At 41.3% G+C, this 18,068-nt stretch overlaps 1 protein-coding gene across 1 annotated transcript in view; it reads left to right on the forward strand.

Moving 5' to 3' along the window:
• Positions 1-18,068, forward strand: part of PHLPP1 (PH domain and leucine rich repeat protein phosphatase 1) — a 144,073-nt gene that overhangs the window by 122,659 nt on the left and 3,346 nt on the right. The window contains exons 11-16 of the mRNA XM_037379831.1: positions 3,986-4,186; positions 5,190-5,352; positions 9,969-10,099; positions 13,695-13,799; positions 14,732-14,926; positions 17,134-17,362. Of these exons, the coding sequence (XP_037235728.1) occupies positions 3,986-4,186; positions 5,190-5,352; positions 9,969-10,099; positions 13,695-13,799; positions 14,732-14,926; positions 17,134-17,362 (1,024 nt within the window). The remainder of the gene's footprint in view (positions 1-3,985; positions 4,187-5,189; positions 5,353-9,968; positions 10,100-13,694; positions 13,800-14,731; positions 14,927-17,133; positions 17,363-18,068) is intronic.

The raw sequence follows: 18,068 nt of genomic DNA on the forward strand, positions 1-18,068 counted from the left end.
CAGAAAACGGTGAGGAATTGGGAGATGCTGTATTCTTAAAATTGTCTATATTCAGCTTTTGTGTGTGCTAGAGGTAGGCATTGGTGTTAAAAAAAATTTGAACCTTTTGCAGTTTTCAGCAGATTTTCTTCCTCTGCTTTTGGAAGTTCAAAGTGAGATCAGAATCATCTGGGTTTAAATGAAAGTGCATGTGACTGCATATTAGGTCTGTTTTGTTGAATTAGATCCATGTCCTTGATTCTACCTTATTCTATGGGACAGTCTTTTTTTTTTTTTTTTTTTTTCTATTTTGTCATGTGGAAAAATTAAATCCAGCAAGGGATTGTACTTTAATACCCCATAAAACCAAAGGTGACTTATTCCAGATGGAGATCAATGTTTATATCATTATCCCAGAGGAGAATTTACACCTTGTCAAAACTGAAGAATTCTGGCATCTCCTTGCCAGCACCTTTGTTTCTTTCTTAATCTCTGACACTCTGCATACTTGTTAATTCATGCTCTTCTCTCTGTATTATACTCAGATATGTGCGCAGGCTGCTGAATCCAGGTTTTTGTAGTGATGCTGTACTCCTTTCATGAGCTTGCGGTATAGTGTGTGGGTGGAATTGGAAAGGGAAACAATTAATTTTGGACTGAGCTTTAATACTTGACATTCTGCTTCCATCTGATAAGCAGTATGAGTGGGATATCTTCAAGGAACATGAATCAGTTTAAGTCCATGCACAAGAGAGATGGGAACAGTTATGCCCAAGTAAATTTCCACTCCTCTGGAGGGCATTTGTCAGATGTGCCTTCTAAGGTAATAGCTGGTGTGTTGCACGAGGATGAAGAAAAAGGGGAGTGGAAATAATCTGGAGGAGGACTTCTGTGTTAAATCAGCATGAGGGAAAACCTGATGGGCAAATACAGATTTTTTTTTTATTATTTTTTTTTTACATAAGATTATAGCACAGAATTGACAAAGCTTTGGTAGTAGCAGTCTACTGGTTTGTTCTGTTTTCTGCCCAAAGAATATGATGTCCTTTTTTTATTTATTTATTTATTTTATAATCCAGAGAATATCTTGAAAGAATTATAATTTCTGAATGTTTTTACCATTTTAATGTAACAGCTGGTGAAAAGGAACTTGTAAATAAGCAGCATAATCTTTTCTAAAAAATCAATTTCATTCTAGTATTGTCAGCTACAGGCAGAGTTTAGCGTACGACTATCCTGAACCTGACTGCTGAGTGCTACCCAGCTGTGGGTTCTTATGTATGGAGTAGGTGAGGTACCCTGCTACCACAGGGTTCCTGTTCTAGACTTCTGGCAAGACTTCACTAGCCACCTAAACCTTGTTCACATCAAGGTACTAAACTACAGGTCAGGACAATTGAGATTTATTTCCAATCTTGTCGTATCGCGCTCTGGAAGATTTGGCAAAAGGTGGGGGGTACAGAGCAAAAGCTCTCTTCTCTGCTTTTCCCATTGGAAAATGTATGCATCAAAACTTACTTTTGGCAGAAATATGCAGATTCCAGCCACTTTTAATACCTGTGAGGGAACAGCTTGAAACTTTTTGTTGTATTCCACCAATGTTGAAAGTTTATTAAAAACAGAAGAGCTTTTGTTGATTCATTTTTCTTTTGAATTTAAAATGGCTTCAGAATAGCAGACTGTATCGATTTCAACTTTATCAGAGGAATGTACCTTTTCTTACTGAAAGCTTTCAGCTGTGTTTTGGGCTAGCTGTACTTGAGTGAACTTATGTTCTGAACTTCATAGCCATAGGATGCTCTCTAGGTTATCTGTTTGGCTCTGGTTATTAAAAGAAAGTACCTGTGCGCCACTCCAAGTTATTCTGCTGCAGCTTGCAAGAATGTAAGTAAAATACAGATTCCCTTTCAGGGTAGCGAACGTGCCCTTTCCTGGGGGATGTTATGCTTCCATCTCCTCATTTCCACCGTACTTCTCCCAGCAGCCTTAAACTTTTTTATTACTTATGTCTTCCCAGGCTGAGCCGAAGGTGACCATTTTGTACTATGAGTGGCACAAGAGATACTGTGGTTTCAATGTTAATCAGTGCCTTTTTTTGTGGAGAGAGAAGTATTAGATTGAAGTTGCCAAAGTAATAGTTGTCTGTACTTTTGCAATAGGTGTGCTTGCTGATGTTTAATTAAGTAGAGCTTTGAATGAGCTTAATATATTTTTAGTTTATAGCCAAAGGGTGAAATTGAGCGGCATCTTTTTAGAATAAGTAAATAATTTTCAAAACCCTTTCAGCTGCTTATTCCCTTCTCTGTATTAATCCTTCCTCTTCTCCCTTCTTCCTCTGGAGTTTTACCACCCTTGTGAATAATGAATGAGCCTGAGGATTAAACTGTGTTTCTCTGAAGTGTACTCCTCTGTCTGTGTAAAATGGCTAACCTAGTTTCAGTTCTGTGCAGAGCTGAGAGATTTTTGCTTCTAATGGGAATAGTGGGGGTTTTAATCCTTTGGCATTCCACGTGACTCCTCTGTAGCATGTCTGACCCTTATTTGCTGCTGAGCGAGTCTCAACCAGCTGCAACTCTTGCAAATCCATTTCATTCATTAATAGATCTTAAAGGGCAGCGTGGATTCCTGTGTGGCTGGGAGAAGCTATCAATATTTTTTCACTTTCTCTTAAGACGGATGACAGGAGCCCACCTACCTTTTGTGTCCTGGTCAGTGGCTTTATAGGCTTCATCCAACTCATTTCTGAGTCTGTTCCTTGAATGCAGCTTTGCCCACTGCAGCTGCCCGCTCCTGCTGGTAGGAGCAGTACAGCCTGGTTTGAACGCCAGCATGGCAGACTGGCAGGCACACACTTAGTTCTGTATCGCAAGTTCTCTAAGGCAGCCTTTTCTGAAAAGGGGAGGAAGGAAGAGAAAGGTCTTATTTCTGTTGAAAAGGCATGGTCATGCCAGAGCTGGTTGCTAAAGGATAAATAGCCTTGTTTTTCCATTTCTTTGGAATTGCTTGTATGGATTCTAGCCCTCAAGGTACCTGCAGTGTGTATTCTCTGTGTATACTCCAGCACTGCCGTGATCACCAAACTGCCACAAAGGAACATGAGCCCTCTGCCCACAGACTTGGTTGGCAGGAGTGGGCAGCGCCTGTACCTCAACAGGTCTTGTTCCCATCCTGGAAAAAGTCTTTTGAAGGAGAAAGTAACTTCATTCCTGTGTTTCTTCAGCGCCTGCTGCTTGTGGTTGGACTGCAGAAAACACTGACAAGGGCTTCTGCTGCATTGGGGAGTAGGGGAAGGGTACTCAGGAGCTACACAGAGATCTGTCTGTCTTGCTGCATACGCCAGCAAGCAAGTATATAAACTTTTTAAGTTTAATTTACTGTTAGCACTGTCTCTCTTTAAAATGTAAAAAGCAAATTACTGCTTGGTCTCAGGGTTTTTTTGGTGATAGGTGCATCTTTAGTTATGCAAATATTCAAAGAGTAACTTTTCATATTTTGTAGTTCTTTCAAGCCTGCAGTTTTAAACAAAATACTGTCTGCACCCCTAGCCAATATTTAAAGTACTGAAAAATTGGCTGACCTTTTTACCAATGATGACTTTTAGTCACTTGAAGGGCAGCTATACTCTCGTGTTATGTTGATGATGAATTCAGAATTCATTTTTATGACTAATTAATATGGAAATGATGTGCTGTATTACTGCTCTTGCCTGTAGGTACATCTGTAGTAATGTTGGGGGTACTGAAGTCTTGGTAAGAGGATAGAGGCATTTGGATGTACTCATTTGGCTGATATTTTGTTTGTACAAATGTGTTCATTTAAAAACATCATCAGAAGTTTTGTTTATGTAATGCTAGACTTTTGGATTTTCTGTCTGTTGTTGTGAACTTGTTGCTTTTGACCTTTAATTTATAACTTTTTACTCCTAAAAATAGGAATTTTAATTATACTTACAGACAAAACCTGCAGGATGTTTCACTTAACTTCCTTATGCAACTTCTTTTTGCAGCCTGAGATTTCTTAATGCCTCTGCCAACAAACTGGAAATGCTTCCTCCAGCCACTCTTTCTGAAGAAACCCACAGCATCTTGCAGGAGTTGTATTTGACCAATAACAACCTCACGGATAAATGCGTGCCCTTGTTAACGGGCCATCCACACCTGAAAATCTTGCACATGGCTTACAATCGCCTCCAGAGCTTCCCTGCAAGGTAAGTTTCAGAGGTTTCACTGCCTCTGGCCCACCGGTGGGTGTGCATCGTGAAACATTTTCACAGCAAGAACTAAATTGCACAGGAATGTGGTGGCAGTATTTTGAATTTAGTGATACTGCAGTGGGTGGATTCACCTGCTATGCCCTCTTGTACGTTGCTGCTCTCTCTTGCATTGATTGCAGAGGCAAGTGCGTGCTACTTGTTGGTTGGTGTGTTTGGATTGTGCTTAAAACGCTTTTCAACTGGACCCATTCAGCATGACCACGGTCTGCTTTTGAACTCGAGCAAAGGAGGTCTTCTGTTTTCTCTGGCTTGGTCACTTCACTTACACCTGGTGGGCTTCTCCTTACAAGAGATTTGTGAGCACAGCAGTCTGGACATGTCCTCTGGAAGTGGACTGAACTCTGCTAAGGGAAAAAAACCCTCTCACTCCAGAAAGAGATTTTGCCTTGGCAGCAATTTCTGTACTTTCAATTCACTCTGTTTTAATCAGAAATCTTTCAAGTGTAAGAAGTGCTGTAAAGCTGATGGGGTACAACCTTGGAAAAGAGATGCCAATAAATAAAGGAAGAGCTTTCTCTGTCCTTGTGTGGTGTTCTGAGCAGCTGGGCTTCAACAGCAAGGGGAAGGGAGGAAGATGAATTAGGGGGAAGGGCTGAGTGGGATGCTAGAAGGTGGTGGTGGGGGAAATTTGGGATGAAGTGAGAAACTAGGGTAGAAAGAAGGAGGAAGAAAGGAGAAAAAAGAGTCAGTTGATGAGCAGGGGGATTGTAAGCAAAGTAAGTAATTTGAAAGGTAGCATTAACAAAACACTGAAGAAGCAGCACACATTTTGTTCCACAGCTATGTTAGTGTCTTGATGCAAGGAGAGGTGACAGGCACTCCTGTGAACAAGGATCAAAGTCTGCAATTTTACTTTCTTAAAATAATGAAATCACCACTTCAAAATAAAATATGAGTGTCTATTAAAAGAAAAATTCTCAAACTGTTGTTTTTGTAGCAAAATGGCCAAGCTGGAAGAGTTGGAGGAAATTGATATTAGTGGGAACAAACTGAAAGCCATTCCCACAACCATCATGAACTGCAGACGTATGCATACTGTAATTGCTCACTCTAACTGCATTGAAGTCTTCCCAGAAGTCATGCAGCTTTCTGAAATAAAGGTAAGGGATTAATGTGCTTTGGAAGAAGCAGGTCTAATGTGACTTTACCAATTCTATTCTACCCTCAGGTTTCTCATTGCTGAGAATGACCTCAGACCTGAGGTCTGACAGCTGCTTTCTCCTCTGAGGTCATATGCAAAATATGCGCCCCTGTGCTGCCTCAAGATTAGAATGGAAGAGCCTCAAAATCTGATTTTACACTCACCTTCACTAGATCCTGTCTTCTCTGCCAAATAAGCGTTAGTTGTCTTCCTGTGACAGTCTGTTATGATACAACTTAAACATTTGGCAAGAGCTACGCGTAATTAACTCTTGCTGCCTTGGCAATTGGTTGTTTGAGTAGGAATGGACTTTGTTTAAAGCGTGTGTTAAAAACTGCTGAAGCTGCAAAATAGAATAGGCCTTGGGGACAGAGAGAAATTCCAGGAGCACAGGACTGAGTATTTAGGCAAGCTACTTTAATTTTGCTAATTGCAGTCACATTTTGCAGAACCGGAAGAATGCATAATCCGTCTCTTGTATGTGTTTCCAGAAGTAATCCTGTGCTTTTCCTGACGCTTCTGTTTTGTGGGATGCATTCTTTGCTTGACCGTGCTGAAGAGCACTGCTGCTTACCTTTTGCGAACTGAGTTGCTGCTTCTCACCTGGCTATAGCGCAGGACACTCCGTACTGTTTCTGCTGGGCAGAGCTGGGAGATGGTAAACTCGCAGCGTACAAATCTTGTGATGTAGCAGAAAAACTGTCATTCTCCGAGGCTGAGAACTGATTACCTGTTCACGGGCTCAAAACAACCGAAGTGTCCTTCAGGCACTCGGTCAAGTCAAAAGGCTAAGTTCCCAGACTGCCCTGTGTGCCTCGGTGTCTGGGGTCAGGGAAAGCAGCAGGAGCAATAATTCTGTTGGACAGCAAGTACATGTAAAGATGAGTTTTGTGGTTTTAGCCAGGAAATCTCAAACAAACTTGTGGGTTTTTGAATACTCCTCCCTCTTTGGAACAATGGCCGGAGGAAGCGGAGGGCCATTTAGAATCAATCAGAATCAAAGCCTTTTTTCTAAGAGGAAGAATTGGGATGGGAGAGTGAGGCTCTGCACAGTAAACATTGCTTTAAAAATATAAGTTTGGTGTTAACAAAAAAAAAAAAATAAATAATGTTGGGATAATGTAAACACGTTGATAGGGAACAATCAGCTTTTTCCTTTTTTTCATGCATTTTGAGGAAAGCTGAAAGTTTTGTAAAAGCATTGGTATTTAAAGTGCTACTCCACCAGAATGTTTAGCAGAAAAATGCTCTTGGAAGACCTGGCAATTTCTTCCTGCTGGTGCCCTACGGTTATTTAGTTCTTTTTGGCAGAAGAAAGAGGCATGGTTGTCACTAACTGTTTTGGGAGTTCAGGAATAGCATGTGTGACTTCATCTAAGAGGGCACAGCGCTCTAGGACTCCAGCTCTGTGGAAAGAAAGTGCCTGGTCAGTATTCAAGCCTGGTTTTGACTTACATGATATGAGTTCGTGTAGTTGCCAGATGGCAAGGTGCCTTGTTGGGCATAGGGGTCTTTTGACCCTTTGGTGATTTCTCTAGGTCAGGGATAGCGTGTGTCAGTTTGGAGGTCAAGCTTGTGCTGTCTGCCTGTATCCATTACCTAGCTTAACCAGAGCTCCTTCTCAGGTATGTGAGAGCATTCAAAATGTGCCAAAGTAAGTTCAGAATGTGTTCCTTAACTATGGGTTTGGTCATTTGGTGAAATAAGCTTGCTTGTAGCAAAGCACAAAGTATAGTCTCATGTCACTTCTGTGATTATATCATATTTGATGGTCAATTTTAACTGAGGTGGCATTCAAAGACTCTACACCTCATGGGAAACTCTGTTACCTGAGGTAATGGCTGTTTTGCTTTTTGTGTTTAATTAGCCTGGGAGGCTGACATGTTTTTGGAGTCGATGATACTGCAACAGTTAGTAGCAGCAGTTACTATGCCGTCTGAAATAATTGGATAAGGAAAGGTAGTATAAACGATGATGTTTTTACACTTGCACTAACTCAGGATTTCCAAATGCGAGGTCATTTTAGTGATAAAGTTTTCTCCAAGCCTCTTTTACACACTACAGTCAAGGCTACAGAAGTTAACGTGTTGTCCTGTGCGTTAAAGAGCATGGTGAACGTCTCTGGGATGTCTGTGCAATATGTCTTGGGGTTTTTGTAGGATTTTTATTGTATTTTCTGACAGTTATTCATACTGTCAGTTAGGTTTATCTGTGCACACCTTAACATCTTCCGTGAACGGCTGAGCAGCTGGGAGCACACACACCTGAGTCAACGGCCCAGCAGACTCTTCCTTACAGCTGTTGTTGTCTTCCATTTCCTTGCCTTAAAATAAAACAGGGCACTTTTTTAATATCCAGCATCCTGGTGTGTTTTCACAGTCAAACAGTTGTGTACACCTTACTCCTTGAGCAGAGCTCAGCAGCCCTCCTGGGACCTGACTTGACTTCATGATCCAGTTTTTTTGACGGATGAGTTGCTCCTCTTTGTGGCCATCTTGCTGGACGGCTGGGGTGAGGGTGATACAGAGGTTGCTTGTTGCAGTTTTTGGTTAAGCTTATCTTTCACAGGAGCGTTACCTTGAGATCCAGAATAAGTGAAGATCTAGTAGCAGTAGCACCTTAAAAGACAAAACTCTCAATCAAGCTGTAAATGTAGTGTAAACAAATGCTGAATGTTAAACCCTGTCTTCCAGCTTGCCTGTCCAGTGCAAAATCCTGTGTGCAGCTGCAGGAGTTGTTCTGCTGGTGCTGCATGGGTGGGGCTAAAACATCTTGCATTAAAATAATGCATGAGGGAATTGGGATCAGTTAGGAAATACGCTTTCCTGCTAGCCTGAGGAGTATGATAAGGACTAAATTTAACATAGATATGCAGAAAGTCCCTCTTAGCCTGTTCTTCAAACAGTACAAATAAAATCTAAGAAATTTTAAGCCCATAAATAAACTGTCTTCACTAGTGCCTAGGGACCAAGGGATCTGCTGTAGACTGTTGCTGCCTTTGGCGTATTGGGCATTTAATGAGAACAATTAAATTACTTTTTTTTTTTTTTAACTTGTTATTCCAGCATGCTTTTCCATCAAATTTATAATGGCATTGAGGAGTTGAACACAGCAAGGCCTGTTGGCAGCTTCTTTAATCTGCGAAGTAATTACTGGTTCTGTGGAAGCAGTAAGGAGTTGCTCAGTGGAAGAAAGCTCAGTGGAATAACTGCTCTGTTAAGCTGTCTACCGTTTTATTTGCGTGACAGATTTAAACTCTGATTTCCTTATCAGGCTTAAATAATGTCAGCAGTTTGTTCTTAGATAATAAGGACTCCCTATTAGACAACCTCAGGATTCAAGATTTGGGTCAGAAATTCTTTATTTCCATCACATGTATTTAATAAAGTGTTAGGAGATATTCTTTTTCTTTTCCAGATTTTACTAGGTTATCTTATGCCACCTTCTAGCTCAGGACCCAATTTCTTTGAATATACCTACAAAAATGAAAATGTCTCGCTTGTATCGATGGAAATTACATAATGGTCAAAATGTGCAGCTAGGAAAAGCCTCCTCTGCCCCTCTCAGCTTTGTTTTGTTTAAGTTTTTGGAGTCTTTCTGGTTTTGCAAGTTGAAAGTAGAAAATGGTCTTTCTGAAAGATGTGGATAGATCTTCTGTCTTCTATTAAATACCAGCCTGCTCTGTCCTCTCAAAAAAAAATATTTTTTTTCCAATTTTTGGTGCATGCTACACTGGTGATCTTGTTATAGGATTTGGAGAGTTGGTTTTGTTCTTAAATGCCACATTTTCCCCTGTGTATTGACTTTCATCTGGATACGCCGCTTTAAACACTATTTGTTTGGGGATTTTGTCATTCTAGTGCACTTATTCTAGCTAATTTGTGCTTAGCTGGTGGATAGCCAGCAAGTTTTTCTGCTGCTTTGTATCGTATTTTTTTCTGAAATATTTAAGCTTTAATTTTTTTCACTCCTTTTATTGACTTAATATTTAAATATGAATTCATCTAAGATGACACGAATTAAAATAATGTTTAAAACTGTTCTAGTATTTTTGTTCCTTTCCCTCTCTGCTCCTCCCCTCTGCATGCATTAATAACCCTGCTTATTTTAATATCCCTCCGTAAATACTGAGTTCCTGAAAGTGTGTTCATACTCGTGCTGGTTTAAACTGACTTCAGAGGAGGGATTGCTACGCCAGTGGCTTAGAAGTCCCAACTGTATTTATCTCCATTTCCTTTACCTATTAAAAGACCGGTTTAATCAGTAACGTTTTTTCATAAATACTTGAAAATATGCTGACCATTTTTGTCTCTGTGGAGAGCAGACAAAACTCCCTAGCTTTGTAACAAGATGATACCTGGCCAGAAATTGAAATGGAGGGAACATATTTCTAGGTGTCCCAGACATCTGGTAAGATGGCTACATGCCATATGAATTTCTTTTGCAAGAACAACTTACTTAAGTGAATGGTCTTAGGTCTTGGTTGCAGCCTTTATTGTTTATGAAACGTGTATTACTACATTTAATCAAAAATTGTATGATCTTGATGACAGCTGAATTCTCTTCCTTTTGCAGTGCGTGGACCTAAGCTGCAATGAATTGAGTGAAGTCACATTGCCTGAAAACCTGCCTCCAAAACTACAAGAGCTGGACCTGACTGGAAATCCCAGATTAGCCTTGGATCACAAAACCCTAGAGCTGCTGAAGTAAGTTACCTTACGGAGCAGGGAGGGGGCAGAACGACTCCTGTCACTAGGATGTGACAAAACCACAATACACGGAAGTGTACTTTTGTTTTAAGGAGTATGGCTCCCTGCTGTTAGTGGATCAGAAAGTAACAGATTACGTGGGTAGGTCAGAGATTGATACTTGGTTAAAGAGGATGACTTGACTTCAGTGCAACTGCTTTCAGCTGTAACGTCTGAAGGAGTCTGCTAGTCTGGTATAACTGCTATTTATCTCCAGTTTCATCTCCATTTTACTTCTGACATGAGATTCAACGAAAATATTTATTTTATTCCACTGTTGAGGTGCCACTAGTTGCTTACTGTATAGTTTTTTGCCCACATTCATCCATTTGGGTCTGTCTTTGCCATTGTGCTGCTTTTTACTTCTTCACATGCTATTTCATGTTACCCTTCATACCTCTCTGCTTTTGTCCTAGAAATATATACATACTTTTTCATGTTTAAGCCTCTCCTGAAGACTTGCATCTCCCACTCTGCTTGCAGCAAAGCTAGTTCCCTTGCTTTGGGACCCTCTGTTTCATTCCTGCGTACCCATTTGTTTCCTGCCCTGGGACTGAAGTGTTGTCCATAGCTGAAGTTCACTAAGTGCCTTGTGCCTCATTCTGCAGCGTGCGGGGAAACTGTTGCACTAAACCAGATCATCTGTGGACAGCGGTGCTGCCTTGAGCTTTCGCTGTGTCCTGAAGGGGACTGCACCAGCTCCAAGTTTCCTTCCAAGTCTCTTTGATCCTTAAATATTTAATGATTCCAAAAAGGGTTGATTTGCTTTTTAAGGGCCGAGCAGTTGCTTCGTGTTGTTTGCTTTTAAATAGTTAAGATCGGACACTGGAGTAGTAAACCTCATCTGTTGTGCAAGCAAGGGAAACTTAGTGCGAGCTTCCTTTTAACTCAAGTCAGCAGATTTTATCAAATTTAAATGGAAATTTGAATAATGATGAGGTTTTGCAGATAAAAACAGAGTCCATGTTCTGCAATAGACAGCAAGAAAAGGGGCTTTTCTCTATTTTTAAAGAGCTGCTTTATTGTATGCAGGAAACCTTCATGAAGAAGCAGCATGTGATGTTGCTTTGCTTCGGGGGGGCATAATTAGTAAATAAATAATTAAAACACCTATATATAACAAAAATAATTGAATTGTGTTGAAACTTGAAAGTGAAAGATCAGGTATACTTGTGCATAACCCAGCAGACAAGATGTGCAAACCAGTCTCTTGCCAGTTTGGGTATTTAGGCATCATGCCCTGTAGCAGTATTGCACTTGGCTGTTGTATTTAAGTCCTAAGTAGTAGAAGAGTAGTGCGGCCCAGTTACCTGCCATATTTTCACTGGCATATGCATTGCCTTTAATCCACGGAAAACTTTTTTCCTCTTGGGTGTGCATTTTGTTATTTGGGGTTTTTTTAATAAATTATTCTGAAGACCTGAGGTCTGTTCTCTTCCCTAACGTTCATTAGCCACAGTCAAGTGTTTCAGGCCTCCTGAGGGGCTTCTTGGTGTCTGTACCAATATACAACATTGACTTCTGTGGTATGCTGCTATAATTGACTGTGAGGGAGGAGGTGCTCTTTTCACTTGTTTTTTGTGGCAGGCGCAAAAATACTTGTGTACTTGGTACTTTTTATATCCTCCTTCTGCATATGAAAGGCAGCTCTCCATCTGTGTCCTGGCAGGATTGAAGCAGGTAGTAGGTTAACATGTATTCCTGGTGCTGGTAAGAAGAGTCGTCCTGTCATGCATGCTTGCTTTTTCAGTATGTATGGAGATCTTAAAGGAGGCTTGCATGCTAAGGAGGATGTTGCCAAGTGATTTATTGGATGTAAGAATTTTAAGTAGCAATTAAAATGAAAAAGAAAAAGATGCTGCCACTCTGATTTTTAGGAAAGAGCATCTAGTTCAATTCCAACAGTCGTTTTAAATTAGGGGGAAAATAAAATACGCTGTCCACAAACCTTAGCCTATATGCCCTGCATAGGATATGCTCTTGGATATCATTTCTTTCTGGACACATGGTCTGTTTGTAGTGGTGCCACTGAGGAAGCTGAAAGCAGTGCTTTGAGGTAGCTGTAGCTTTTTTCACCGCTGCTGGGAAGCCTTGAGACAACTCTGGGTCCTTGACCTGCCCAGAAACCAGGGGTCAGTCAACCCAGTTAAAGAAACAAACAGAAAAAAACCTTTTTGATCCAAGTTCCTCTGCCCTGGAGGGTAAGTGCCTTGTATGAGAAGTCTCAAGAGGGTGTGTTTGCTCATGTGTGTAGTGTTTTGCAGGTGCAGATGGAATTAAAATCTCTGCTACTTTAGAAGAGATCCAGGTTTCCAGTTTGATTTGGGGTCAGATAATTTTTCAAATGCTCATGGCAAGATGTTTGCCTCCTGTTTGTCACACAGAGGGCTGCAAAACCAAGGGCTTAAAACACCAGTGGTTCTAACATTATTTATGTAAGTTGTTTGCTTTTAATCTGCCCTCACTGATGTACATCCTGACTATTAGCATAGAAAGAAGTGGGACTGGGTGTGACAGTACTTCAGGTTATTTGAGGAAGACTCTGCAACGCTGAAAAGACTTTTCTGTCCGTCCAGGTCAGGCGGGGGTTTGAATAGAGAAAAATGAACGCTCAGAGTGAACAGTTAGACCTTTCTGCTTGTGTCTTTTTATGATTCATTTGGTTCATGAAAGGTTCAGGTGCCTTTGAAGTGTCTGCAGCATGTGGGGAGCTCGCTTTACCCGTCTTTGGAAGCGAGCAGGTGGCGGGGGGGGTCATCTCTCCCCAGCAAAGCAGGGCTGTGAAGAGAGGGGTGCAAACAGAGAGGGCTGGGGCCTTTTTTTAAGTCTACTATGCTGCATGAGTTATTTGAAATTCAGGCTAAAGTCTATGTTGGTAGTAAATTGGAGGGTAGAGGATCAAGGGCCCCAGTAAAAAATTGGACTGCATAACTGGGGAAGGCAGAAGGGCTGTGCCCACTGTTGGGACCGCAAGGTTGGCTCTCGCAGGTTGGTGCAGGACCAGGATGGAGAGAATTTCTGGTTTGTGAGCATTTTCATGGAAAGCTGTTACTACACGTTTCTAAAAATATTTTTTTTCTTTTTTCTCCCCCCCGCCCCCTTTGGGGAATGGTGTGGGTCATACAGGAGCTTTCATTTGAATATAGTGAAAAGAACCCAGAGACTTGCTGTTCAAATGGGTGGGAGACCTGTATAAGTTAAAAAAAAATCATTTCTCTGTACTGGCTTTCATCAAGCTAGCGACAAATTTGCCTTATATTCCTACTGAGCCAGGTTTGAAACAAACAGCTCAGGGGTGAGGGCAGGGAAGAAGAACCAGCTAAGCAAAACAGTGCAGCTGACACCCTTGGAGGCTGAGTTATTTAGTGCTTTTTTGTTCTTTGTGTGCAGACACATAAAAGAAACCACTTTGGATGTCCTGCTTCATTTTCTTCTATTAAAAGTATTGCTAGTACTAGAAGGGGACAAAAAAAGGTGTTATCTTCACATTTTAAGCTGGATCGTGTCAGCACTTCAATCTATTGCATCTTTCCCCTTCCCTTTCTCCTTGCAGCAATATCCGTTGCTTCAAGATCGACCAGCCCTCGGGCGGTGATGCTTCAGGAGCGCCAGCGGTGTGGAGTCACGGCTACACAGAAGCTTCGGGCGTTAAGAACAAGTACGACCTGGCATCGTTTTTATTATATGAGCTTCCTAGCAGCAGAGCACCTCTTTGCTGATACAAAGAAATCCTTTTTTCAGTGAAAGTTTTGGGGACATTTTGGGCCTCACAAAGGCTGAGACCATGCCATGACTCTGTATTTGTACACGGGGCCCCTGCCTGGCTCTCCACTTTGGTCTTTGTTAGGGAAGTTGCTAAGATACAAGTGTAACCGACACATTTTGTCTATGGGAGACTCCAGTACTTGCAAAAGATCTGAGTGTTTAAAAGCATTTTCCTCTTTGCAAAGCTTCTTTATCTTCAACCAAAGGATGTTTACCAAGCAAATCAGAGATACTAAAGGAAGAGGCAGAATGGCCAAAATGCTGAATATTCATAGTGTGTGGAGCTCCTGTGACTAAGGCAGCACTTGACAAATAATGTACCAAGAGTCTGCTAGTCTCTGTGTTGCTGGCAGTGTTATGAATCTTTCTTTGTTCCTTAAATACCTTTTCAGAAATCTTCTGCTACCTAGGTTTCCGTAGCAAGTGCCAGTAAGCCTTTACTTACTGCTAACTGATTTAACACACCACTTGGTCATCAGCATGTTAAATCACAAGGACGGCTTTTGGAGGAGCAAGTGCAGCTTAAACTGATGTTTCAGGGTTCCTTTCCCCCCTGTTTCTACAAATGCGAGACCTGTTCACATGCTGAAAAGGAGGAAGAATCCTTAGGGCTTGGCTTGAACTTCAGTATAGTTCTCTCCACATCTTAGCGCTGTTGATGGACCTGCCTTCTCCAACAGCGCAGAAAGCAGTCCCGAAAAGCTTGTGAACAGAGGTGGTTAAAACTAGCTCTAAGACCAGGCTGTATCTCTCTGGTCAGAATGACAAGATGAGAAACTAGTAGCAGGTAACAATTCATGTTCTCCTGCTTTGTGTTTTCCCTAGGCTGTGTGTGGCAGCACTTTCAGCCAATAACTTCTGCGACAACCGGGAGGCACTTTATGGTGTTTTTGATGGTGACCGCAATGTGGAAGTGCCGTATCTGCTGCAGTGCACGATGAGCGACATCTTAGCAGAAGAGCTGCAGAAAACAAAGAATGAGGAGGAATACATGATCAACACTTTCATCGTTATGCAGAGGTGAGTCTTGGATCTGAAGCCCTTTTTATCTTGTGTGCGCTAAATGGGCAGTTTGTTCACTTTCAGTTCAGACATCTGCTCTCCTCTTGCTTCAAAAAAATGCAAGAGGGGAAAAAAGCTTTAGAGTAGCCTTGGCTACGGTGTTTTCTTTTATTGCTTGTTTTGTGAATATTGCCCTCTGATCCTTTCAGGTGTGGGGAGAAAACCCCAACACCTCCCCACCCAAGCAAAATAAAACAAAAAACCCACAACAAGCCACCCACCTGCAAAGTTACTAAATGGTCATGACTCAGCGATGGGTCAAGGTTTACTCTTCTGGTATCTTCAAGTCTTGCGATTCACAGTTGGCCAGAACTGAGTCAGTGGTATGAATCTCTTGATCACTTTTTAAATGTCCTTACTGCTGCTGGCTGCAAAGTCTGGGCTGATCCTTTCTATTTCTCCATACCAATTCAGGTTATTTAAGGCTACACAAATATTTAAAACATGTAGTCTGACTCCTTAGAAATGTTTCTCTCGTGTCATCCCTTTGGCCTTAGAATATGATTTGAGCAGAACCCATCCAAAGAGATTGTGATAGGATAGCTATGAGTGTGATAGTAGTTCTGTGCAGTGGTTTGGAAACCTGCATGCATGCCGTTCTTGACGGAAGAAATTGTGCCTGGGGAAACATTGAGGGAAAGAGGAGTATGGAGGGAATTGAACAAAGGAGAACAAAAGAGGTCAGGGAGACAAAGGAGAAAGCAAATAAGCAGCTTAGAAACTGAGGAAATGGATCAAGTTAAAAGTAGCATAGGTTATCACTGAATTGCTGCACCTTTGGAAAGGAAAAATACTGAAGATCTGGTATCAGGAAAGATACAGAGGCAGCTGGGCGATACTGAACCTGACAGACGCAAGAGAGAAAATGCTTCCTTGCCATAATTGCATGTAATAGTGCCTCAGACCCGGCAGCTGAGAAGGTGGTTGCCATATACTTAAAATATTCAAGAATAATAACAAATTTGAGTATTGAAAGTACTTATTAAGTGGTTTTGTTTGCTACTAATGCAATTTCACAGGAATGTGGCATTCCTACAAAAAGCTGCTTGCTTTTTTTTTTTTCTTCTGTTTTTTTTTTGGCCTCAAGTCAAAATAAGCAAACCACTTCTTTGGAGAACCAGAAATAGTATTCATTCCAGTTGCATTTAACAATTCATTGAAGCTTGTTACAGATGATATACAACACTCCTGAAGTGTATTTTTTAAAAATAAAATAAAAGCACATTGGAGATTGGTTATAAATTTAGTTGTGCATTCTCTCCCCAGGATTTTGAACCAAAAGATCTTGACAGCTATACCTAGCCTTAATATAAACCTAGTAATCTCTATAATTAGCTTTCTAATTACTGTAATTCCTAATTACTATAGGAGAAGGCCCTGATAAACAAGCTACTGGGAAGAATAATCAGGTTTTCATAGTTTAGTATTGAAATGAATTTACATTCTAATGACAGGATTCTGAAAACTTCAGTTTTATCCATAGTTTTGGGGTTTTTTACTAATTCCTGCTATTTCTATTTCTAAGAACTTCTTTAACAGGTTAGTAACTGACAGGATAAATTAAAAGTGTGCCTTCTTACAGTGGAATTAAGAGCCACTGTGAATTTCTTTTGGTCATTACTTGATACTTCAAGAACGTTATTCAAGACATCACAAAACAGTGAACTCTGTTTTCTGTTTTTGCTCAAAAATAAGAGTTTTTACAGTTATATTTTTTATAATAAAATCTGTAGCTTCAGAAGCCGAAGAAGCAGCTGGATAATATGAACCCGCTTTTTAAGCTCTACCTGTACTCAATGCTTCTCAAACCCTCTCTATTTCCTTCAGTCTGACCTTCAAAACAAACATCTTTAAGATGCAGAGGGAGAGAGACAACTGTGCAACTGTTAAAATTCCAATGATATTTTTTTTTCTGTTCTAAAACTAAGCAGATTTGTGTATCTGCATATGTGTAAATAACACAGTGCCTGAGAGTTGCACGTGATTTCCCTGCAGTGCTGCCGTAGTGTCACAGTCTTCAGTGGAGACTTTTGTTTCTGTCTCAGTGATCCAGTAGAGTCAATGACCTGAGTGCTTGTGCTAGCAAACAGCGGCTGTTTCTCCTTAGTACCCCACAGCACTTGTTTTCCAATTAAAGAACAATCATTGTGTTGTTTAAATTCCAGGAAACTTGGAACAGCTGGACAAAAACTTGGAGGCTCTGCTGTCCTTTGCCATATAAAACATGATCCCATGGACCCTGGTGGATGCTTCACACTAACCTCAGCAAACGTGGGGAAGTGCCAAACTGTCCTCTGCCGGAATGGGAAACCTCTGCCTTTGTCCAGGTGTTACGTGATGAGTTGTGAAGAAGAGCTGAAGAGGATTAAGCAGCATAAGGCCATTATCACAGAGGTTAGAGAACAGTTAGGGACTTGTTGCAACTTGTAGCTTCCTTGGAGAGTATTTGCACAGCAATGCATGAACTTACATGTTGATATTAGTAACCTCTAAGAGGTAATGGTATGGGTTCCAGAGTTGCACTTTTCCTTTTTAAGGTGGTTCATACCGCGCGATCAAGTTATCATGCAATTGAGTTGCTTTTCCATCCCATTGCTATGCTGGATTTTGGTTAATGTCAGAGGGTGAGCAACTGTGAGCATGTTACATTGAAAGAGGAAAGTGGACACTCTCATCCTAATGGGGAGAGGAATTGCTGTGCTGGAGCTGTCATGAAGAGCCTCTCTAATTGAAAAGGATGAGAGGGCAGAGCACTTGAAGCAATGTTGTCCTTCCCTTAGGAGACTCCTTGCTCCTGGCAGGCTGACTTTGCTGTCTGAGCTCCTGCATTCCCAGAGCTGCCCCTTTGACAGGCAGCTCTTGAAGAGAGCACTTGCCCAAAAGGAAAACCCATCCTGTGCTCAGCTGAACCATGAGAGAGGAGAAGACTGTTTGTTCCCTTCTTACAAGCTTGAAGCCACGGCTGTCAGTTTTGTTTTGCCTTGTGTGACACATGCATAGGAATAGATAAATATTGAATCCTCCTAATGGTGGAGGAAAGGGCAGGAGACTCACTGCTGTATGCCCGTGAGCAGGGTGCGTGTGTCTGTGTAGGGGGGTG

Source organism: Falco rusticolus, chromosome 3, assembly GCF_015220075.1.
Source record: "Falco rusticolus isolate bFalRus1 chromosome 3, bFalRus1.pri, whole genome shotgun sequence".
In the NCBI taxonomy this organism is placed as follows: domain Eukaryota; kingdom Metazoa; phylum Chordata; class Aves; order Falconiformes; family Falconidae; genus Falco; species Falco rusticolus.